Genomic DNA, 24,029 nt, shown 5'->3' on the forward strand with positions numbered 1-24,029 from the left:
GACTCTTTTCTAAACGCTCTAGGACAGGTTTTAAAATTATTCTTACGACTTTGTGGCTCGAAACTCATACTCTCAAATCTAGAGAAGGAACTAATCAGAGGATCACCGACATCAACATGACTCTGCCTGGAGGGTATTTGTGACGCGTTATAAGGGGGTTGCTTGCTGGTCATCACGACTACTCCTCTTGTCAACCAAGAGATGCATCGATGGCCTGCCTCGCTGCAGGTAGGTACGGTATCTCACAAGACGGTTAGGAGCATTCCTTTCACTCAACATCAATCGGAATCCTTCAACCGTCGGTCATTAATTCTTCGACATATATCAGTCTCCTGATCTCGTCGATGAAATTTTGATTATTATTTTGATTATTTTTATCCCCTCTCCGTCCTTTTTTGTCACCCGAAAACCTCATAATCCCGTTCCTTTTAACGAGGCTCGGAGCATTCCCTCCGCCCCGACTTTCTTCCAACCAGAAGGCTGTTCTCCTCTTCCAAATGCCTAAAAAGAGCATCAAAAATGCAGGAGCCCCGCTGGATGAAATCCTCCTGCCTCCTCTCCGCCAACAAGAAAAAACACCACACCCTTCCCCGCATTTGCCCTTGACTCCGAGCAGGCCAAAATGCAAAAGCGAAAACCCAAATGCATCCTCTGACGGCTATCAGTTTTCAACGCCAACGAGAGCTCACGGATTCGGATGATATTGGCCAAAAGTACCAAGCTATTTTAGCATTTACCAGACACAACAACCATTGCTGGGAACTCCCCCGATGGTAGACCTGGTTCAGTTCCACACCTTTTTTTTGCCCTTGCCCCATTTGTACTGCGATTTCAGTTCGGGCGGGAAATGAGTCATTGAAATGGGCCAACGCCATGCGGCATTCTGATTGGCATACCCCCTGCAACCTCCTTTTTTTCTTTCCCACGCAGTTGCTTTTTTCAAGCCTGCAAATTTGCATTATTTTTTTTTTTTTTTGCTGGCCTTTTGACGAGGGATGTTGGCTCCCATTTTCGGCATAACGACACGAACAAACACCAATCTAACGCACCGTTCAAATGCACTAATCCAATTTCCGAGACAACGACCGAAGGCTCACGCTTTTCCTGTCGCTTTCAGGTTTGTGTATTTTGTCCTGCATCTATCCTGTTTGTGGTTTGTTGCTTCTAGAAGGAAGTCCAGCCTGTCCGTTTATGTTCAAGAAACGACGGTTTTTGCTGGTTGATCGCAAGAAGAAAAAAAAGGGGGGGGTTACGTATGCAGTTTGCTCCCAACGTCATGCTGTGTACTTTATTCACGGCCTGAGGTCTATTTGAAGGTTGCGGTTGGTCGGCTTGAAGGTTGTCGTCGCGTGATGGTCGGTTTGAGGTTTCAGCTTGAGATGGAAGGAAAGGGGAGAGGGCGAAGGAAGAAAGAAGATCGGATACGAGAAATTATTGTCGGAACCGCCAGTTACCGAGGCCAGCCAGCCTCCCTTCGTCATTTCGCAAGAAAGCTGTCTGCCGTTACCCATGAAACGTGATATCGTCGTGATGTAATAGCATTCTGGCACCAACCGTGAATCGTAACTTTTTATCCACTTGCAGGACGCGTTCTTCAGTTGCAGGCTGCACGCCCCTTGTGCTGTTGGGCTGCTTGGTTGCCTTGTTGATATTTGTTATTCGGCGGTTGGATCCCTTTTTTTGCTCTGGCAGGCTGTTTTTCTAGCTTGTGACGATGAAACCCTCCCAACCTGTCTGTTTCGTCCGTGGCGCCCTGGCCCACCCACACTTCACGCCTCCCCTGGTCTTTTCGCCCTCGCCTTTGGTTTCTCGTGCATTTTCCTCGATTCGAGATGAGATTTATCCAGATTGGGGACGCTGGGATTATCCGCCTATATTGGTGTGCATCAGCACTGGATCGTGCATTCAAAGCAAAGCTTCTTTTCGTGCCGTCCAGCGTGGGACGATAGACATGGGTTCGAGAGTTCCCATGCAGGGCTCTATATACATAAGCTGACGCGTGGGGAGTTCTAACACGGCAAAAGACGAGATGTTAATCTTGAAAAGAAGCAAAGGTCCATTTTTGATACTTGTCTTTCTGCCACGCGATGCGAACCAAGATGTTAAGATCCCGTGATCTTTATACTTCCACGACCGCTGTCACTGTGGCTAGCCGCAGCATTTCTTGGGTCATTCGTGTTACACTTGAAAATGAAAGCTTGGGTCAAAGGGAACTCTGGTTTTGAGCTGAAGAAGAGGCTCCCTGGTTTACAATTTTAAGATTTTCGGATGAAAAGACAATGACTTTTTTTTCTTTGTTTTCGTGACAAGGCGAAAAAAAATTACCCCCACTTCTCTTATCGATATCGATACGAGAATACCCTTTCGTCTCCCTTTGCAAGAAGAACCGAATCTCAACATTTTATATCTCAATCCCGTCATTACCCATGCCACTTATCCCGCCAACCCCTTCCTTTGTCGAGGAACCACGGTCCGGTGATGGACCGCCGTCTTCGATCATTATTATCGGGTCTGGAGTATTTGGACGTACGTGATTCTTATGTCCTTATACCCCTTACCTTGTTCAAGAGAAACATACCAAGCTACTTCTGTTTCCCCTCAAAGAGAGAAGGGAAATGGCCAACAAAGTTCGTTCAGTCTAACATGTCCCAGTCACAACCGCGCTTTCACTTTCTCACCGTCCTAAATACGCTTCCACTACAATCAACGTGATCGATAAGTCACCATTCCCTGCGGCCGACGGTTCATCAATCGATTCCTCGCGGATCATAAGGGCGGATTATAAGGATCCCGTATACGCACGACTTGCAGCCGAGGCGTTAGAAATATGGCGATTACCAGGAAAACCCAGCGATGATTTAGCCCAAGATGCTGGTAGTTCGGGGCCCATGATATACGCTGGTGTTGGCGCTGAAAATCGGTATTCCGAGTCTGGACTCGTCCTCGTTGGCGATGGGAATGTAGATTATGTTACGGAATCTTATAAAAATATGAAGACGCAGGCTGACGCGTTGGGGGTTGGGGAGAGTGTAAAATATTTGGATGGTAAAGATGCGATTAGGGATGCTATGAAGACCGGGGGTGTTACGGGGAGTAAAGGGTATATCAACCCTTTTAGCGGATGGGCGGATGCACAGGCTGCTATGGTGTGGGTTAGAGAACAGTGTGAGAAGCGAGCGAATATAAAGTTTTTAGAAGGGGAGGTGGAAATGCTTTGGGTTAAAATTTCCGAAACCGATGAAGAAGAAGAAGGGAAAGTTGGGAGGAAGAAGGTTGAAGGAGTGGTTATGAAGAATGGGGATATGTTGTCTGCGGATATTACGGTGCTAGCAGCGGGGGCTTGGAGTCCCGGGTTACTAGATTTGGCGGGAAGGGCAGTGGCTACCGGGCAGGTTATGGCGTATGTGGAGGTTAGCGAGGAGGAAGAAGCTCAGTTGAAGGATATTCCTGTGGCGTTAGACTTATCGAATGGGATGTTTATCTTTCCGCCGAAGGGAGGGGTTATGAAGATCGCGAGACATGCGTTCGGTTATGTGAATAGCGTGGAAGGGGGAGATAGGGAGAACGGCGGTGAAGAAAAGGCAGTTAGCCGGCCGGTAACCGGTGTGAGTTTACCGGGTGTGGGGATTCCTAAAGATGACGAGGATATGCTGGCGAAAGGGCTAGGGGAGATGGTACCATGTTTGAAGGGGAGGGTGTTTAAGAAGACGAGACTATGTTGGTATACTGATACGTGAGTTACAGCCCTTTGACTTCCAGTGCAGCCACGGGAACCTCGGAATCCGACTAAAGGGTCTCTTAGTCCTACTGGTGATTTCATTGTGTCATATCACCCGACGATCGACCGTTTATTCCTGGCCACCGGAGGAAGTGGGCATGCATTCAAGTTCTTGCCAGTGCTCGGGGAGAAGGTCGCGGACGGAATCGAAGGGAGGTTAGAGGAAGATCTCACAAAGTTATGGAAGTTAAGGGATCCGGTTGAGGGCCCAGTTGTCACTTATGACGGGAGTAGGAATGGGACCGAAAGGGTCGAACTGAGCAGCGTGTTAAGAATGGATGTCTAGGATCACACTTGGCTGCCGGCGTAAGTGTCATCCCAGATATCTCATTTAAGGAGATTCAAAGCAGGTATTGGTCATGACATACGAAACTAGTCACACGGCTCAGAGGTGAAAGCTTCCACAAAGCTTTTGTCATACTGAGGAATCCATGTGGTGACAGCCCGGGCCTGGTTCAGGAGAGAACTGAAAAAACGTAAAAATCATGGAATCTACTTTACGAGATAAGATGGGGGTAGTTTTAGATCGTTATCACAATACATATATATATATATATATTAAGAAATTAGATTATAGATAAAACTTCAAGTCTACAGTATACTTAGGTACCTAGGAATACATTTCACACTTCTTTCTCCACAATCGATCAAATTTACAAAATAACATAAAATAAATAAAAATACTGCCGATTCTGCAGGTTCAGCTCGTAGTTCGAAAATCTTACTAAGCTACCAGGGCATTTCAGAATCGAATCTGCTAGTTTTGTGAAGATTATAGACGCCCGCAAACGAAATCAAAAACGTGTACCCGGTACATCATTCCGGCCGTGGGACTAGCCAATAGGAAGGCCTCGTCAAAGATCGAAACGTGTTGACTCAAAGATCATGCGTTGACCTTGTTGCATGTCGTTGGCGCTAGGGTTTTCATGGTTCCACCAAGACCGCTGATTGGAGCCCAAACTCGCCAGGCTTGTTCCACTTGCTCATTCCTTGCGTATAAAATTTCTTCAAGCCTCAATAACCAATTTTCAATATTCTTCGACATGGAATTCGACAATTGAACTTGCAAATTCGCCTCAATCGACTAAATTTGAGCTTCCGACTAGACGAAGATGCATCATCGAGTCGACTATATCAACCTCTGAGCTGAATCATTTCCGACTGCGACATTGTAGTATAGATATTCGACCCGACAGACGGGTTTTGAAGATTCGAAATGGCGCCTCCAAAGAAAGATTTCAAGGGGTTTAGTGAATGGGATCCGAATCTGACTCCCAAGAAAGCGACCTCAGTTCCGAAGGAAGATACCAAGCCGACACCTGCACCTGAGAAGCAACAAAGCCCACATCATGGTTCTCGGCGAGGTTCGAATCCAACCACTTCGAAACAGCTGCCTCCAAATACCAAGCCTCAGTTTCCAAGGGTGGAAAGGTAGACCTATATTACTTCTTAAGATTCAATCATATGCATGAGCTGTGCTAAGCTTTCTTCCCGTTCAGGGCTCAGCCACCGCGAATACTCGCCCGAGCTTCCCGAGAACACCTTCAACCTCCCAAACCAAAACAGAAATACTCGAATATAGTTCTTGAAGAACGCCCTTCCACAACATTGACTGCAGCCCAAAAGGTTAAACGAGTCAAGGGTGTATACTGGATCACAGGAATTGGAGTCTACGCCTTATCATCTTATGGTGTTTACCTTTACATCCAATATGGAAAGGCTGTTAAGTTGAATGAAGAGAATGAAAAACAATACAAACTCGGGGTAAAGAATAGACCTGACGTTGATACAAACAAGGTTTATGAGAACATTTCAGGGAAGTACGACTCAAATGTTAGGTGGAGCGAATTCTTCATGGGCATGCCGTTGTTGAGAAGGTGGATGATGTGGGGATTGCAGGTGAGTAAATTATTTTTCAGTATACTAGCTGTCCGCATGAATACAGCAGGGACCGGCGCGGGGGCAAATCATATGAACGACATAGTCTTTCGAGTCAGTCTCGATCACAGGCCGCCGGTGTATATTTATGCGACGGGAATTTGCGAGTTTAATGAGCATGCTGATTGTAGATCATATAGGGCGACGTCCTCGAAGCTTCGGCTGGTACCGGACGTAACAACTCTTATTATCCCGTCAGAAATTGCAAATCAGTTACGATGGTAGATAACAGTCCAAATATGTTGAAGATTGCTAAGGACGATTTTGAGCGTACGTGTTCTTTACCTCGGTATGCTTCGTGACCGGGTCTGACGTTCATATGTCTGCAGGCCGATACCCACGTTACGGTCGCATCTCGTTTGCCCCGCAGGATGCCAGCCAACCGATCAAGTCACCTTCTGGGGAAGGCTTCGACCGGGTTATTCAGACCATGGGCCTTTGTTCTCAGAAATGCCCCGTTGAGACACTCCGAAATCTCGAACAGCATTGCAAACCTGGGGGTAAAATATTGCTCTTGGAACATGGAAGATCCCATTACGAATGGTTAAACAATATTCTAGACGCCTACGTCCTGGATCACGCTAGAAACTGGGGTTGCTTCTGGAACCGGGATATTGGCGGATTGCTCGAGGAAAGTGGCCTCGTGGTCACTAAAATTTCGAGATTCCATCTCGGAACCACTTGGCTAATTGAAGCTTCTCCACGGCCGCGAAAACAGGATCATACTGCCGAACCTGGTTCTGACAGCAAATAGTTTGTTCCTGATTGACACGCACGGGAAGACGAGGACGAGCTTATTTCAGGCACGGAATGAGCTCCGAAATCCTGTAACACTAGCGGAAACTCACAGGATGCAGATTCGGTTTGATAACCAGCAGGAAACAGCTGTGGTGGTAGGGAACTCGCGAATCCCGATTCTGGAATTTTGATGCGGCATTCTGGCGGCCCCGCATCAAGATAATAACAAGGATTCTGATTGGACCGGTTTAAAGCCACAGAAACTTCCCAAATAGGAGCTCAACTATCAGTTACATCACAGCCTTAATAGCACAGCCTTACAGCGGTCTTTTTTTTTTTTTTTTTTTTTGCTCTCACTGCTCCCTTCCCCTCCGCGATAATGGACCGGAAGCGTCGCCCCCATCGACATCTAGATAGGGGATCTGCATCCACTAAGTCGACTACTTTGTCTCAAGCAGATTCAGAATATCTGGACGAGTCAGATTGAACAAAGATCAATCATTTGGGGAAAAAAAAAAAAGGATTTACTAACATTTAACTGTACAGATCCAACATGATTACCCCCAGATCATTTTCGAGCTCCTTGCTGTGCTCGATCCCGAATTATGACCTGCAAGAAGCATTACTGATAGCATTGGCATGTGGGCTTTGTTTTAGGGTGGGAAACGGCACGCACAATCCACAATGGTTTTTTTTTTTTTGGCAAAAAAAAATTTTTGGGGTCGACATTTTTTGCGAGGTTTGCTTGCAAGGATCCCACCCGTTGTGGCCAACGCTAAAGCAGTCCTCTGCCTTGACAGAGCGCTTTAGCGTTTGACTTCTCGTCTTCCTCCAGATGCAGCAACAGGTCTCCCCACTCTTGACAGAAGAGTAACGGAAGAAAGTCAGAAGGAAGAACCAGCATCTCCACTCGGGTGTTGACCCATGTTTGACCAATGGCGATGAGGGTGAACAAAGCAGCTTAGCAGGGAGCAGAAGAGAAGAGTGCAGCGAGCGTCATGCATCCACCCTAATCCCAGTCAGTTAAGTTTGGATCGTTGTGTCGCAGGACAAAAAAGTTGTGAGAGAAGAGCAGGAATAATACTAAAAGAGTTCACCGCTACAAGGTGCGAATCATATTTTATTTTTCTGGGGTGGAGTCTAAAAAAAAAAAAAAGTTTCCCGCCTGGAGGAAGGAAGAGGTATACACACGAGAGATTGTTGCTATCTGCATTCGACGAATTCCTCCCCTCTGCTGTTTCCCTACCCACCTATTATACCCAACTTCCCCGTCTTTTTCCTTTGTTGCCCTCCTCTCTTGCTTCCATAGATAGACTGACCTCTTTCCCTCATCCAGTATTTTCTTGTTTTTCTCATCGTTCAATCAGGTATCCAACATTGAGCTGTTGTTGCCACCGATTGTTTTTTTAATTTTCGTTAGCAACCGTTTTTCTTTATATCCAACCATTTTCTTTTCCATTGGTGCAAACGAAAACGTACACACCAGCAAGCTGCTCAATACCCAGCAATCCGGATCAATCCTCTTGTCGGGATCACAACCAATACCGACGTTTCCGAAGAGAACCATCTTCTGATAGACGCATCTTAATCGAAAACCAAAGCTGTTTTCACTTCAAGGCGTCAATAGAGTTGCTGCCTTTAGTTAGGGTTTGCAGTCCTGGGTTCGTTCGCAAAGCCAACGATCCTCATTTCATCTCGATCTTATTATCACCCCGCCGCATTTTTCTGAGAGTTATTTCTCGGAACCCTCTCGTCGTACTAGATATATATCAGTCATACTATTTTGGCCAACCCCACGGTACCTTCCCAGCAAAACCAAAAAAAAAAAAGACACATATCTTCACTACAATTCTATTCTCCTCACAAATATCTTGCCAAACTTATTTATTTATTTTTTTTTTTTAAGATTTTTCGATATGGTTTACAATACAAGAAGAAAATCAATTTCACTCGCCTCTCTTGGAATTTCTGTGCCTGTCGCCGTAAAGCATCACAGACCATCGCCACCAGCAGATACCACGGACCAACCGCCTTCGAAGCGGGTCAAGAGGCTCCACCATGAATCCACCATTATCAGACCGGAGTTGGGGCCCACGCCACCACCATCGCCACCCTCCCACCAGGACCAACAAATCAACTATGAAGAGATTGACGACGAAATTGTAAGCATCGTAGTCAGAGTACTTGAACGTTCTGGAAATAGACCCCACACCGTGAGAGAGCTTGTAAATGGGTTTGGCAATACTAGCGGTGTTTCCCTAATTGACAAGTGAGTAGTCTCGGAGCTTCCTTCTCAAGAAATATCCTGGTTTATTAACATCTAATGCTACAGTTCGGCCAATCCACATGCTATAATATCATCCCGTCTAAATCTGTATTTGAAGCGAAAGGACTTCAGTGAAGTCAAACCATGCGTCCTTGACAAAGAATTGATCACTACCCACCCGAAACGAACCTATTTCTTCCTGACCAATACCGAGCACCAACCAATCCCCGAATTCGAGTTACCAATGTCGGCAAGGATTGTATCCCCGGCTCCAACCGATGACGCTGAGGAGGAAGCGGAGGAGCGACGACGCAGAATTCCGTCGCCTAGTCCAGAAATCGAATTCTTCGATAATGACCACGAGGAGGGACAAGTTGACCTTGACGATACTACCTCCATTTTCTCCAGAGACCGCTCTGGTTCTCCTTCCTCGCGCAATTCGCCACCTCTTGAAGGCGACGAACAGGAATTTTCGGATAATGCCATTTCGCTATCTATCAAGCATAGGTCTGCCTCTCGGGATCTAAGAGACGGTGTGCCCACTCCACCTCTCGCTATGGACGATGAGGCAACACTTGAGCACGACCATCCGGTCCACTTTTTGGGCCCATACAATATCAATACCCCAGCCGTTCCCCACCCAAGTCCCATTGTCAGGCCTATTTCTCCTAAGGCCGAGGTCGCCGGAACTCGGAAGAACCTTGAAATCGTCACCAACTTCAAGCTTGGAGAGCCCACCGAGAGCTACAACTATGAGAGTTGGTGCGATTTGAAGAGCCCAGAGACGGTAAATCTTCAAGAGCTTGACGCTCTCCTTGGAGCATTCTAATGGGCCATGTTATTTCTTTTCCTTTATTTCAACATTTCATTTCCTATCTTCGAAAAGTTACGGGTCTGCGAGGATCTCTAGATCTCTTTTATTAAAAGTGCGTCTTTTGGAGTATGACTTTTTATGACTTTTCTTATATCTGGGATCTTGGGGAAGGCTGTTTTGTCTATTTGTTTATTCGGAGTTGGAGATCTAAAATTGATACCAGTGGATGCTTTTCCTTTTACTAACTATTTTTTTTTTTGTTTTTGGTGATACAGAATTACTATGGTATCACTGAACGATTTCCCTTGCGGTCGCCATATACCCTTTTTCTTATCTTTTTCCTTTGTATTTCCTTTTAATTTCCTATCTTGATGTTTGTTCTTTTCTTGGTTCTTGGGAAACTATAAAAATGGTCCTATGTATGGGAACGATCTTTCTTTGTCGATAGATTACATACATCTCTGCTCACTCACAAAAAGATTCTAAAATATAGAAACTCATAGGAAATCTACACAATGAAAATTTTATAACCGAAATCTCGATCTCTCAATTCAGATAAGTCAAAAGTGGAATCGTGGCAATTATTATCTCGCATGTAATATTCGATTGCCATTTCTCCGCGCCGAATTCATCGCGATCTACCGAAAGGCTGCTGCCCCAAGTTTCCACGCAGAGTTTGTTTATCGGTCGCTTCTCTTCTGCACCCGAGCAGCAGGAGACTTTTCTATCTTTACTTGCTCACGCCACACGAACTAAAATATGCATGGCCATGCGGTCAAACCGTACTACTCGGTAGACGGTAACGTTGACAAACCATTTCCAGAAACAGGAAGTCAAATCCTCAAATCTTTGGACGAATGCATGCAAGACCATCTCTAAAAAGCCAAAGCAATGCGAATAACAACAAGAACTAGAGGGAGGGGAGGGAGAGGAGAGAGATTTAGAGTTGACGAAAAAGCCAACGAGACGAGAGCGAGCGAGACATACTTGCATCGTAAATGCCTGAAACAGCATTGGCATCTACGTCTTAGCTGCATTAGTTTTCCTCTTTCCCTCTGCTTTCCCATGTGGCATGTGAACTTCTTATTATTCTCATTCTCCACGATGCAATCCGTTAGCTGACCCGTAAAAAATTCTATTTTTTTCGTTCGTTAACTGCGTTTCGCCTATTTTTGACACCTTCGTTTCTTCTTTCCGTGTGCGGAGCAAAAGCTTAAGGGTCTGAGGGGTTGGGCCAATAATCATAATTCTAATTCACGATTTCTACTATCGATAGCATTATCCCCATGTCCGTTTTACATTTACATACCTGTCTACGGCTTCCCTCTACGAACCAGTTTACCATGACAGCAAACAAGAAAAAAACCCTGTCCGTTATATTCACTCGCTCGCATGGCTAAATTCATCTGAAGAAAAAAAAAAAAGATTTTCCGTTGCCTGCCGTTTCCAATTCTGCAAAATGTACCTGGGGTAAGGGAACCCCCAAAGGCAACCAAAAAGATGAATATCCCGTTAGCTAAGTGTAATTGAAGTATATCCATCATTAATGCTGAAGTTTATCTTCATTTTCCTCTTGAAGCGCTGCCGTCGTTTTTTTCCTTTATTGAAAGGTTGGGGCATAACCTGATACCGGCTAAAGAAACCCGTAGAGCTCTTCAAAATACCAACCGCAGCAGCCTCTTTTTTCTTGAATTTCTACCTTCATCTTAAATATCAATTTTAAACATCACCTGCACGAAAAGGTAAAATTGCGCCCCCGCCGTCTGAGCTACGGAGAATCGGAACAATTCCTTTTCTCGTTGCTATGCTGGGCTAGAGAAAAGGAAGTTCCCTTGACAAAGGGTCCTACCCGAACAAGTCTGGTTTCAATATCTGCCGGGGGGGATAGCCAGCTTGCTTAGCGACATAATACGTTGCGGTTTGAAGTTGTTTAGTGTTATGGATGTAGAGTAGTATAAAAAAGGTTGACTTTTTTTGGAGGCGCTCCTTCTGCGAGCCCTGGCTTTCTTACCGCCGCTGGGGAGGGGTTTAATGCCAACCCTGGTATTCCTGCACACGATACTGGCCCCGCCATCGGGAAATGAAAAAGAAACGGGAAGGGGGGGTTTTTTTTTTTCGAACTTTAACTGTACGTACATGCTGTGTACACAGTAGAGCGAATTCCTGCACTGTATCCAAGGCAAGAAGCAAGTACTGTATATACATGATGTAGCAGTTGTCGTCCGGTACGTATACGTACACAATACGTAGGATTGCCAATCGATAATATAATTCATATGAGACAACTCGACCTGCCCGCTATGGCCTCTCCATTGTACCCCAGATTCAACAGTGCATACATTACCTATGACAATCGGTATCTCATTGTATACTTCATGTACTCCATACTGCGTGTTTCAATCTGGGACCATTTAAATTTCGATGCATCGAGTTTCCTGCTGTAGACACTGTACAACAAAACCTACGCTGTGATATATCTTTCTAGAAGCCGGCCCGGAGACACTTTCTCCTAGCGCCCCAATGAAATGTCTTGTCTTCGACGGGGTCCTCCGTGATCGATCCTGTGCAACAGCAGTTGTGTGAGGCTATGTGAGTGTTGATTTAATTAAGCTTAAAAAGCCTCCCGGGTCGTCATGCCTTTCTTCATGTCCATAGGCGTCTACATGCTAAGCCGCGATTTCCTGTGGCTAACAAGTACTTAGCTGTTTCGCAAAGCAGCTTGAATGCCCCATCGCATGAAAAAAATTTGCGAGAGCTCGTGCATTTCCTACGGATTCGAACTAGTACTAGCTTCAGGACCTGTCAATAGTATCATGCAAATATATCGTTAGATTGGAATATTTCGTACTAATGGCGAACCCACGGTGCTGCTTGCTGCTGCTGCAAGCACCTAGGGGGAGCGCTTGGGCTATTCATGCGATGCGGTGGGGATTGGTTGGTTAAGGTACGAAGCAAAAATCGGGTACATGATGCACCAGCCGGAAATGAATGTAATTGCCTGTACCGGTTAGAAATAATGTTGTCGATACAGTTAGCGTCTGCGAGGGTGGTGCCACATATTTTCAATGGCCGCACCGCATTGATCGAGGAGTTCAGCGGCATGGCGGCTCATTGAGTGCCGCATATTCCGCTAGTCAGCGGCACACGCCGCATGATTGTGATGTGATAGAGATTGTGCCAGTCCCCACAGAGGGAATGCTTGCTTTCCACGTTTTTTTTATTTTATCAAACCCTCCGAGAATGGCGCACAATGTTTTTCTGGACGAAACTAGTGCCGTGTGCCATTTATTATGCAAGGGCTTCCCGGTCCCGTCACATCTCCTTCTAGAGCTCTGGTTTCGTATTACGCTTCTATTGCGAACTTCCAGAATTCACTGGATACCGAAACTAACAGGAATACGGCACACTCGGATCCATGGGTTGTAACCCACGTATAGGTATGGATGTTGCTTGTTAACTTCGAGACGATCATCTATTCAACCCCCTAGTTCTTCATTCCTCCTCGTCCTATTTTAGAACACTGCCCTATATGTGTTATAGATAGGCGACCTAGACTAAGTAGTAGGCTTTAAGAAAAAGCTGCCACAGTTTGGCTGCTGTAAGTAGCTTTCGAATAGTAGAACAGTGCAGTGGCCGGAAAAAAATGCGAAAAAAAAAAAGAAACCCCAGTCCAATGCTATGAGCTACGTGATTTCCCGTAATAAAACATAAAATGATAGATGATGGAAACGAAGAAAAGAGGTAAAGGGGTGGAGGCAGATAGATGACAACCAGGAAAAACACAATGCAGCATAGCAATGAAAGCAAGCAAGCACGAAGACCGAAAATCAATGTATGGAAAATAAAGTTCGAGGACAAGGGCGCACCATTCAGTAGGTTGGGCCTGAGATTTGATAGAAGTGGAATAGAGCGGAAAGCTTAAAGGTCATTAGAAGTGCGGTGAACCAACGACACCAGCACCAGTATTAGTGGAGCTAGGACGGTTGGCGAATGGCATCGATGTATTAGAAGAACTGACAACTGGCGAACCAATTTCTCCATGCCCGCCAATTGGTGTAACCAATCCTGCCGAACTAGAGACCCTTCGCCCGAGGTCCTCAGGATCATTAAGAAATTTGAGAGAGATTCCATGCTCATCAACATGGCGAAGGAATACACCACCGCCATTTTGCCAATCGCCTTCGACTTCAGTGACTGTTAAGAACTCCTCTTCGCCGACATCATTTGGTGGGGCTAGCTGTTCGTTTTCATTCACTTGTTTCATGAGAAGTATAAGAGGCATGAAGCCTTCGGAGTTCTTGTTCTCTTTCGGTGTTTGCTTGTAGTTTGAAATTGCTAGCACACGGATATGGTCTACACGGCCCGTTCGACGTTGATTCGTACCGAAGGGAGTAGAGGGGTTGGGCATCCATCCTACACATCCTTCGTTAGCAAATACCAACAAATTACCACCTCCATGAAGGAGACGTACCCGTAGAAGCTGGAGTCAGTGCAGGAGGGCCCCAAGGTCCGCTGGGATTAAATAAAGGACTTGGTGCCCCCCATGTATTACCCGGGCTTGGGAATCCTCCAAAAACTTGGCTACTGGCATCGTGCCCCAGGAAGAACGGTGAGCTTCCAGGCATAATTCCGCCGAAGACGCCCCTTCCGCCTGGGACATTACTCCCACGACGTGCGGGGGATGCGCCGTCAGCCTTATTGAGGGTGGGTTCTTCTGGCTCATCATCTCCTAGTAATGCGCTACTTCCAAGGGATGTGCTTAGCTCGTCGATATTAGCCTTTAAAGCTGGTCCTCCGGGAGCAGCATTTACGGGACGTTGGATCGGGGTCGGTCGATGGATTGGTTTTGGGGTTGATACTGAATTTCCTTCGATATGGTCCCCTGATGGCTGTCTCTGATGCCCTGACTGAATACTTTCTGGGCGCATGAAGGGCGAACCAGGTGCTTGTGGGAATCCAGGCGCGGAAAGCTGTTGAGGGAGGCCACTGAAATCGTTTCCCATGAACGGCCGTGCGTTGGATGGCGGGAAGCCACGAAGGCCTGCAGATGGTGGACCCAATGGTAGAGGTGGATTTCCTGTCGGAATTGGAAAGCCCCGGAAGATGTTCATTCCAAAGCCCAACTGACTAGGTGGGGGGAGCATCGAAAGGGGGATAGGATGTGGCCTATGTCCTGGTGGCATGAATGATCCTTGCCCTGGGAGCATGGGGAAGTTATCTGGCGGCGGGACACCGGGAGGAGGAGATAGATGAGAGGGAAATCCATGTGGTGCACCGATCGGGGGGATATGGCCAACCGGGGTAGCACCTTGGGGTGAGAGACCTGGCGGAGCTGGCGTGCCTGGGAGTGGGATGCCAGGAGGACCTGCTGGGAGTTGGTTCTGCTTAGGGGGTCCAACTGGGCCTGCAGGTGCAATAGAGGCTAAGGATGGAGTTGAGGATGTCGAGAGAGCGGCTGGGGTAGATGATGGAGGCAGGGCTGCGGAGCTTCCGATGCTCGAGCGGGTTTGCACCTTCGGAGTCTGTGGCGACGAAGCAACAGACCCTCTAGCTGAAGATTTGGCGTTCCCTGGCGATGTTTGCTTAGGCAAAGCCGGGGTTGCAACTGCTAGTCGAGGAGATACCACAGCCGGGACAATAGCAGGGGGGTGAAGGGAGTGGGTTGAAGTTATCGAAGCTTTGGCGGCGGGCGAGAGGATGGGGGTTGTCGCGATCTTGGGTACAGCAATATTGCCCTCAGCCTCCTTCCTGGCACGCTCTTTCTCCTCCGCAGCCTTTTTCCTAAGCTCACGGTCTTTCCGGTCTTTCTCATCCTTCTCCCTCTTCTCCCGGTCTCGCTGGTCCTTTTCTTCTTTCTGCTTGCGAGCCATCTCGGCTTTCTTCTTCTTCTCCTGCTCTAGCTGTTCCTTTCGTTTTCGTTCTCTCTCTTGTTCTCGTTCGCGTTCCTCTTGGAGTCGCCTCTTCCTCTCCTCTTCCTTTCGTAGGCGCTCTTCGTCGGCGGCCTTCTTTTCGGCCTCCCGTTTGAGACGCTGCTCTTCTTTCCGTCGACGAGCCTCCTCAGCCTTCCTCTCTTCTTCCGCCTTCTTCTCGGCCTCCTCTCTGGCCTTCTTCTCGGCCTTCTCTCGCATCTCTGCTTCCTTTGCCTCCTTTTGTGCTTTCCTCTTAGCGTTCTTCTTTTCTTTCTCCCTGAGCTTACGCTCCTTCTGTTCGATTTCTTTCCGCTTTTCATCCTCTTCCTCTTCTAGTAGTCGTTTTTGCCGCTCGATTGCAACCCGTTCCCGATATGCAGAAAGGACCCTCTGCTCGAACATTCTCGCAGCAAAAATCTGAAACATCCGACGCCCTTCCTCCATTCGCTGTTCCTCCGTCATAGCATCCTGAAACCCAACATTAGCTTTTCCATCGTGAAAATCCAAATTTGCCTTAAAATAGGCAAACCGGACCCAAGAAAGTAGTAGTAGTATACCGGTTCCTCATCGTCTTCATCTTCAAAATCCTCATCTTCTTCTTCGTAATCGTCCTCATCTTCTTCCTGATCGTAATCCGGGTTGCCGTTCGGTACATGCGAGTGGTTATGCTGCAGGCCGGAATGGATCTGATTATTAATCCCATGAGCATGTTGACTTGCCTCTTCCTCGCGAGCCATCCTCCTCTCAGCGAGCTGTTCCATCATCTCAATGAACTTTTTACCATCATTTTTGAGTAGGTCATCAGCCACTGTAAGGATTCCGCCTTCTTCCAACAAAATTAGACTGTCAGCGTTATCTGCCTTCTCCGTAATCTGAATGTTTTAGTCTCTTTGCGTACCTCTCACTGTAAGGCTATTCCCAAAGTTGAAAAAGTCCTGTTGAACGCTTCGATGGCCGTCCTCGGATATATCCTCGTACTCTTCTTCGTCGTCATAGGGACCTTCGTCGTCGTCTTCGAGTTCGGGCAGCTCTTCCATGCGTCGGGCCTGCGGGAGTCCTTTACTAGGGCTGGACATAAAGTCAGCCTCAAGATCTATAAAAGACCGGTAATTTTGCAAAGGCAAGCGTACTGTTCCAGTTCTTCATAGTATGCATCGTAGAGCACCTCTAGTTCTTCTTCGATCGCAGTTCGTTTCCTGCCGCATACGCTACAGGAACACGAATGTTTCTGCTGCTCCTTCATCTTTTTCAGAACAGCTTCCTTTTCCACCTTGACCAGAGACCGTCGTTCGTCCTCGCCCAGGGAAAGCCAAAAGTTTTTGATCCGTTCGCGTTCTTCGCTTGTCGAGGTATTCCATATCCTATCTTTGGAAGACTTCTGAGCGTCCTTACGCGCAATATCGTGCGATGGGGCCTGAGAACCCTCGCCCTGTGTAACCGACTGATTTCCTGCACCCTTCTTCTTCTTTTTCTTCTTATTCTTTTTCGAAGTGGGTACCTCGAGCTCTCCCGGTTGCTGATTAGACGCGCCGTCGTAACTCGGATCTGTCAGCTCAAAGTGCGGTTCTTCGTCCGAATAATAGTTGCCATCCCCTTCAACATCGAAATACTCGTTAGAATCGAATTGATCTAAGCTAGCTCGTATCGCATCATAATACTCCTGCAGATGCTGACGGGACGTATTAGGTCCTGCTTGGGGGTGGGAAATCTTGTTCGACGGACCTTGCACAGACGGTTCGAAGTGGTTGTCGTGGTGCGAGTTGTGGTTGGTAGGATCGAGATGAGAATCGTGAGTCGACGCCGCTCCCTTATTGCGGTTCTTCTTTTTCTTCTTCTTAGATCCACTACTGGCATTGGGACCAGCTATAGCTTCACTCGGCAATCCATTAGAATGTGTGTCGTGCGCCGGAGGGGTCTCTGCGATACCAGGCACCTTTAAGTTAGTTAAAGAATCATATCATATATTGCCAATTTTAAAGGACGACTCGTTTAAATAGCTGCAAGTGATTCCGTAGGCCCGTACCAAGTGAAGGGGTTTGCGGTGTGCTTCGAACTTTGATCATCCTCGTCCCATCCTTGTTGAAGATATGCCCACCCGGCATCTCGCCACTTGCTGTCGACGGAGGCACCTGGGACAGCCTCGCAATGGAGATCGTAGGAGCTATTCCTACCCGTCTCCTTAACGAATTAGAACTCTTGTACAAGACGTCCAGAGGTTTGGTCGTAGAATTCCACCCCAAGGATCCTCCAGGTCGATGATTGTGAGTCTAGTTTTTTTTTTTCCTGGGACAGAGATGGAGAGTGTGGCGATCGAGGATTCAGCTTCAGGTCAGCTAATCACCCGATAGAAGGCCAAGACCCGAGCAGATATCGCAAAATGAGCTACCCGGTCGATGAGATGGATGTTGATGGCGAGTCAAGCGGGGTGACGAGCAGACTAGCTGCTGCGGTAGGGGCACTAGAGGGAGTATCCGGGTAGCGAGGTAATTTCGGAAGAATCTGCCGGCAAGATGAGAGCAAGTACGGCCGATAAATTGATCAAGATGTCGGATACTTGAGAGGGCGACCGGAAGACGGAAGGTTGGGAGTATAGTGTGGTCGCGAAAGGGGGGGATATGAGGGCGAAGGGATGATGTTTATGTCAGAGTGGGTTCAGGATATGGGGGTCTATTAGTATAGTAGTCAGTTAGGCAATTAATCGAGCAGTCGGTTTTAGTGGATTTGCGGTTTAGTGCAACAATTATTTCTATTTCCTCAACCAGAACTAGCGACAACGACCAGCCGTGTCTGGCCAGCCTTGACCTGACAAACATTTCTGGATGTAATGAGTACATAGTACATATATGTGCAATCTGCATACTAGGCTAGAAAGAACCTTTCACCGAATCGACGGGAGCGGAACCGGGATTGATTGATTGATTGATTGATTGATTGTTACAGATATCTTCGCGAGCTCGTTCGTTAAGGGGTAGCTGTCAAAGCTGTCAGCCAGCTGCTACTAGTCCGCCAGCTCTGGCAAGCAAGCAAGCAAGCAAGCAGCTCGAGGAATGTGAAAAGGGAGCGAGCCTTTGGGAAATCGGTACCTGAGTCAGCGAACCCACCAGGACGCAGGCCGCCTCAAGTTTCCTGCGCATTGATATTGCAGGTGCAGCTCATTCTGGGCTGGCCAATAGCTCCCAAAAGCTGTCCTGTCGACTACCTGCATTGTGGCGGTCAAAGCCGAGCTTAACAAGCACTAATAAGTGGGTAGGTATCAAAGCAATACACTGCACACAAATAGTCTGTCTGGAAACAAATTAATACCTAAATTTTTTGCTAGATTTCGAATTTCTAAGTATATGAGAGCGACGCGAGTACGAGCATGCACAATAGGCAAGATGATAAAGGGACATTGTTATATCGACGGTAAGGAGATAGGCCAGGTATATCATCGCAGACAAAATGGTTAACAATCGAAGCCTAGCTAGGAGACTTGAGCCTCCAATCTCAACCCTAATAGATCGCGTGCTTCTGTTGCGCCACCGCGGGTTCCTTCGCAGGCAATTTTGTAGAATCGGGGCTTTAAGTTCCGCAATGTCCTTTTTTAACACCGGCAATCTCATTTTTAATCTCCTTAACACATAGAAATATGCCACAGCCGCCGCCGTTAGTCTGTTGGGGGTCTTCAGACTGCGGAGGGCAATAGTTGTTGTAGCAAAGTTGATTGTATATTGTAACAAGTATCCAATAATGCTGCTGGAGTTATCCTTTCTCAGTTGACCCAGTTCCATTTTTTTCTGGCTCTCCAGTTGCTTTTTCACCCCTATATTGACTCTCAACTGGTAGTTGAAAAATGCGTGTACTGCGATCTATCAATGGAGATTAGCCAGGCAGGAAAAGGTAAAACAAAGGGATGCATGTATGTATTCTTACCCCCACTATCGTAGATCTAGATGCATCGATGTACGATGGGTCTTGAGAGTAGGAAAAACAACCGAGGAAGGGATCGATTTGATGGTGGTGTATTGGGAAAGTAGCACAGTCGATGGCTATTATATTTCGCAAAGAAAGAAAGAAAGAGATCTAGGGAGAGAGAGAAGTCCACTTCGCTGGAGGGGCATTAATTTATAGTTAGTTCAACAAACTAGGCATTTTCTATTTATGAACGGTATTTAGGGCTCTGACATATATTGAAGTATATCTATTCCATTGACCTGAATATGAATATCTAAGATCAGAGGGCTGCAAATACATACATCCGAATTAAATGGATATAAAAGTACCTACTAACTAGTAGTTACAGAGCTTCATCTTAGGAATAGCTAAGATATAGGATATTAGCTCTATAGACAGCTTCTCAAGCTCCAAGTTGCCTCTGGATCTTATTTCTGTTATCAAATAGGTGGTCCCCCCAGCCCCTATTTTGATGTATATATATCAATTGCAATTATGAGGATAGTGAAGCATCGGAATACTTTCATACGTGCTAAGTATTGTATATATATGGTTTAAACTATCGGAGGCCGGTTTACCGTCCTGAAACTAGTACTAAGGATATATGGTTCTCGTTAGCACCATTTTATAGCTACAGTCTACAATACCTCCAACAGGGCAGTACGGGGCCACGATAACCCCTAACTAATTTGTAACGTCGCCCATTCTGATTAACTTTCAAAACTAACGATCCATACCTATTGATATTTTTCACAAGGTGTTAGAAGTTGACACTATCTCCTTCCTGTTTCGAAATCTACAGACGACGTCACGGAGGGGCCGTCTTACTGTTGCAACAAATCCAGACCCGGCCTCCTGATAGGAAGCATCCCCTTATGGATTACGACTTAATGCAAAGGCTGGCTGAGGTTAAAATAAGATTTCCTTCGAATGTTACCACGACGTCTTAAAAGATGCCGTTATGCATAGGTATACCAAATAACCATACTAAGCCAGTTTATAAATGTATACAACGGAACATATGGTTAAAGTTCGGGGAATAAGTCGGCGAAATAGCCTGTAAACGATCCAGGCTAGGCCTCCTGAACCACGGGTACCGCGGGTCGGACATTCCACAATTAGCCACAAGGGCTGAGCCGAACACCCCCAAACAAAGTTCTCCTGTCGAATAGGGATCCTATTTTCAATATTAACTGGTTAGTCTGTTGTTTTGAAAGGGACCGGTGAAGGGGTAAGTTAACGATGCCGAGGCTATAGGATGTAACTCTGATAGAATTTTTTTTATATTTTTTTTATAAGTTTTCCGCACGGTATAATGTTTGTCATGGAAATGAAATTGGCTTCCTTTTCTTTGCTTCTTTCTCTGAAAGATTCTCGTCAAGAAAGGGACTTTGCAGAATTGCGATTGCGATTGTAATCAATAATCCAAAAACGCCTGAGAAGCCGCCGGAGGGCCATTTGTGTATCACAAGAGAACGTTTGAATTTGACAGAATAGAAGTCGAGGTTGAATTCGAATCAAACCCTGCAATTGCCAATTGCAATTGTGGAGAGCCCCGTTGGGCCGGCCAGAGAGCCTAACATGCCTGACCCACGAAAGGCCATTCCCGATGCCCATTCGCATACCGAAACTCGGGTTCAATCGACCGTTTCGGCTAAGGTTCTAAAAAAAAAAAAACTTATTCAAGCAGCTAGATATGTATCACCGCAGTGTTAGCTCGGTCGGTATATGTCAAAAAGTCTTCGAGTATTCAAATACTCACTTTTATATGATAACCCCTTAGAATACCCCCCAGTCCTGTCCCCCGTCCACGAGGTAGTGAACAAAAGTGCAACCCAGCCGCAGTACAGTGCAGCGGTGGTGGTGCAGTTTTAAACCGTTCGTCGTGTCTGTGTCTGTGTCTGTGTCTGTTCGTATGTCTGCTGTTTTAGCACCAAGAATCCAGTCCAATCCCGACAAGGGGGGGCCCAAATACCACCCATTCATTTGTGCATTCAGTTTCATTTATTACTAAGTAACGACCCTTCGAAATAAATTGTTATCATCGTACGCTCATCCTGTCCCTCTTCTTTCCCTTTCATAACCCACACGCCCGTGGAAAACGTGACATAGATTCAAACCGAAACGAACGAATAGGATACAAAGAAGACGAAGAGCAGGAATCCAATACTTTCCTGCGCTACTCCGACACTTCCGATATACTACTAAATACCATCGTCATTATTTATCCACCCACCAGGCCATCCCTCCAGCCAACCATTAATTCCCAAGACATCGAGGCGAACAAGTAAGCCTGCCGGCAGAAGTTAACTCTCAAAACCTGCGACTCCGACGTTCTTTCTCCGAACAGAGAATAGTAAAAAGTCTAGCCCTTCCATCTGCCGTAAGCGATACGATATACGAAACCGAAAAAGAACTGTAGTCTTCGCGGTTCGGTGCAGCCCGTAGTCAGCAAACACGCAGGCGGTGGTCCTTCCAACGGCGACTGGTCACGGCTTGGGATTGTTCATCTTTGATTGGGCCTGTGGTAGTGGGACGACTTCAACGATAGGCGGACGAACAACACAAATTCTCTTCAAAAGAAAGCCCTCTCCGATTAGACATCGAATTCCTCAAACGAAAAAAAAAAAAAGTAAGGAGGACGTTTTCTCGAGGATAGCCTTATTCCCTTCCGACAAGAAGCCCGGTGCATACAACTTGTGGCCCAACATGACTTACAACCCAGGTCCGAATGTTATGAGACGGTAAGCCATCCGATTTGTCGATATCATAGCGACGTGGTTGAGGAATGGCTTTCAAAAATTGGCAACTTTGAGACATTTTGAAGGTCACTCTTGGTCAAGTGTAGTTGGGATGCTGATAGAGCTATTGGTATTAGGAAGCTCGTCATCATCGGTGATGGTGCCTGCGGAAAAACTAGTTTACTAAGCGTCTTTACTCTTGGATACTTCCCTGAGGTGAGGGATCAACCTTCTAAGTATATATGGATTTTACTACTTCTCGAGTAGATTACTAACGCTGTTCTCTCATCTAGCAATATGTAAGGCATCCGGTCCCTCGATGCTTCTCCAGCGGTACTAATGTCAGGTCATGCAGATCCCCACGGTATTCGAAAACTATGTCACAGATTGCCGAGTACGTCTTTCCATACAAAATATCATAATAGTATGGGGTTTCCCTAACAAGTTATTGTTCAGGTTGACGGCAAGTCCGTACAGCTAGCGTTATGGGATACCGCCGGGCAAGAAGATTATGAGGTAGGATTTCTTCATACTCCCGGAATATAATATATATATCTAACAAAGCCGGTGAACCACAGAGACTACGGCCTCTCGCATATGCTAAAGCACATGTCATCTTAATCGGATACGCCGTAAACGAACCCGAATCTCTAGAAAACGTCAAAGAAAAGGTATTACTAGTTCCCGAAAACACCCCTCCCGACCATCCGGTAACTGGATATCTGACTTTCGACCCCAGTGGATAGAAGAAGCCCACGAACGCTGCCCAGACGTCCCAATCATCGTCGTAGGCCTCAAGAAAGATCTCCGCGACGACCCGGTCGCCAAAGAAGAAATGCGCAAGAAGAGCCTAAAATTCGTACAACCAAGTTACGCCGAGAATGTCGCCAAACAATGCGGTGCTCGGAAGTACATGGAATGCAGTGCGAAGAACGGCGAAGGTGTCGACGACGTATTTGAAGCCGCCACGCGAGCTGCTATGTTGACGAACTTTGAAACAAAGGGAAGCAGCGGCTGTTGCGTCCTTTTATAAACCCGATCCTCTCATGAACTAAAAACAAAACAACCAATCCGATCAGCCAAATCTCGTTCGCTACCACGCAAACCGACACGCGATTATGAAGACTGTTCATCTCGTACTACTACGCCTCAATGGCTTCACCACCAACCTATATTTCCTAATGCTTTATACCTCCGGAGTTCGGCTTTACGGTTCCACCAAAAATGATATCCCATCGTCCGTTCTTTCTCTTCGCTTTTCAACAAATGCTCAGCAAAAAAAAAAAAAGGCCTTATCATGCCTCGTCGCTCATCACACGATTCATCCCCACGGAATCACATCTCATTTTCGGTTTTTTGCACCACACAAAGCATGGAGCACTCATTATTCCGTCTCCTGCCACACTCGGCATCTCGGGCCTCGTTTTAGTTTTTTAGTTTTTTTTTTTTCAGTTTTTCAGCTTTGTTTTGTTCATCTTTGGGTAAGGCAAAAATGCAAAGGGTCCGATTAATCCGGAGGAAATAGATATCTTGTTTTTCTATGCGTCGTTTTTACATCAACTGGCTAGTCAATTCTTGTCCTTTTAAGCTTTTCTGTTACTCGCCTTTTATCGTCATCGCCAACTTTTAACCATCAAACTCGGGAAATAAGAAAGGGGAAAAGGTGTTTCAAGAACCAAAAAGCTGGGTGCGTGTGTGTGCATGTGTATGTGCTTGCGGTGTTTCTTTTTTTTTATTCTCTTTACATATTTTCGCTTTCGTTTTCCTCTTCTTTCCTGTAACTGTCTCGTCATTACGACCAAAAAAAAATGAAGGTTTGCAGCTTTTAGCGTCGAACGTCTGATAGCGGCTTCACAACGTTTACCATCTCGAGCGCTCACCCTTCTTCCTTTTAATATTAGTCTTCTGTTTC

The 24,029-nt window shown here is 46.4% G+C and overlaps 5 protein-coding genes across 5 annotated transcripts; 4 read left to right on the plus strand and 1 right to left on the minus strand.

The window, feature by feature from the left end:
* Window positions 1-2,426: 2,426 nt before the first annotated feature.
* DFL_002499 (uncharacterized protein) lies at window positions 2,427-4,064 on the plus strand (the record flags this gene model as incomplete). Its single annotated transcript, XM_067631294.1, has 3 exons — window positions 2,427-2,526; window positions 2,653-3,733; window positions 3,803-4,064. 3 exons carry the CDS (start codon window positions 2,427-2,429, stop codon window positions 4,062-4,064), a joined length of 1,443 nt encoding a protein of 480 aa, XP_067493854.1.
* Window positions 4,065-4,994: 930 nt separating this feature from the next.
* On the plus strand, window positions 4,995-6,470 carry DFL_002500 (uncharacterized protein; the record flags this gene model as incomplete). The annotated part of the gene is made up of 5 exons (XM_067631297.1): window positions 4,995-5,209; window positions 5,278-5,677; window positions 5,857-5,986; window positions 6,046-6,216; window positions 6,277-6,470. The coding sequence occupies 5 exons, from the start codon at window positions 4,995-4,997 to the stop codon at window positions 6,468-6,470; spliced, it is 1,110 nt and encodes a 369-aa protein (XP_067493855.1).
* Window positions 6,471-8,370: 1,900 nt separating this feature from the next.
* DFL_002501 (uncharacterized protein) lies at window positions 8,371-9,549 on the plus strand (the record flags this gene model as incomplete). Its single annotated transcript, XM_067631298.1, has 2 exons — window positions 8,371-8,723; window positions 8,787-9,549. 2 exons carry the CDS (start codon window positions 8,371-8,373, stop codon window positions 9,547-9,549), a joined length of 1,116 nt encoding a protein of 371 aa, XP_067493856.1.
* A 3,913-nt stretch (window positions 9,550-13,462) lies between these two features.
* DFL_002502 (uncharacterized protein) lies at window positions 13,463-17,545 on the minus strand (the record flags this gene model as incomplete). Its single annotated transcript, XM_067631299.1, has 6 exons — window positions 13,463-13,947; window positions 14,006-15,911; window positions 16,001-16,266; window positions 16,342-16,511; window positions 16,574-17,360; window positions 17,467-17,545. The coding sequence occupies 6 exons, from the start codon at window positions 17,543-17,545 to the stop codon at window positions 13,463-13,465; spliced, it is 3,693 nt and encodes a 1,230-aa protein (XP_067493857.1).
* Window positions 17,546-22,085: 4,540 nt separating this feature from the next.
* DFL_002503 (uncharacterized protein) lies at window positions 22,086-23,150 on the plus strand (the record flags this gene model as incomplete). The annotated part of the gene is made up of 7 exons (XM_067631300.1): window positions 22,086-22,120; window positions 22,255-22,333; window positions 22,411-22,416; window positions 22,473-22,511; window positions 22,574-22,633; window positions 22,696-22,788; window positions 22,857-23,150. The coding sequence occupies 7 exons, from the start codon at window positions 22,086-22,088 to the stop codon at window positions 23,148-23,150; spliced, it is 606 nt and encodes a 201-aa protein (XP_067493858.1).
* Window positions 23,151-24,029: the final 879 nt, after the last annotated feature.

Source organism: Arthrobotrys flagrans (assembly GCF_004000055.1).
Source record: "Arthrobotrys flagrans strain CBS H-5679 chromosome Unknown unitig_3, whole genome shotgun sequence".
Lineage (NCBI taxonomy): Eukaryota > Fungi > Ascomycota > Orbiliomycetes > Orbiliales > Orbiliaceae > Arthrobotrys > Arthrobotrys flagrans.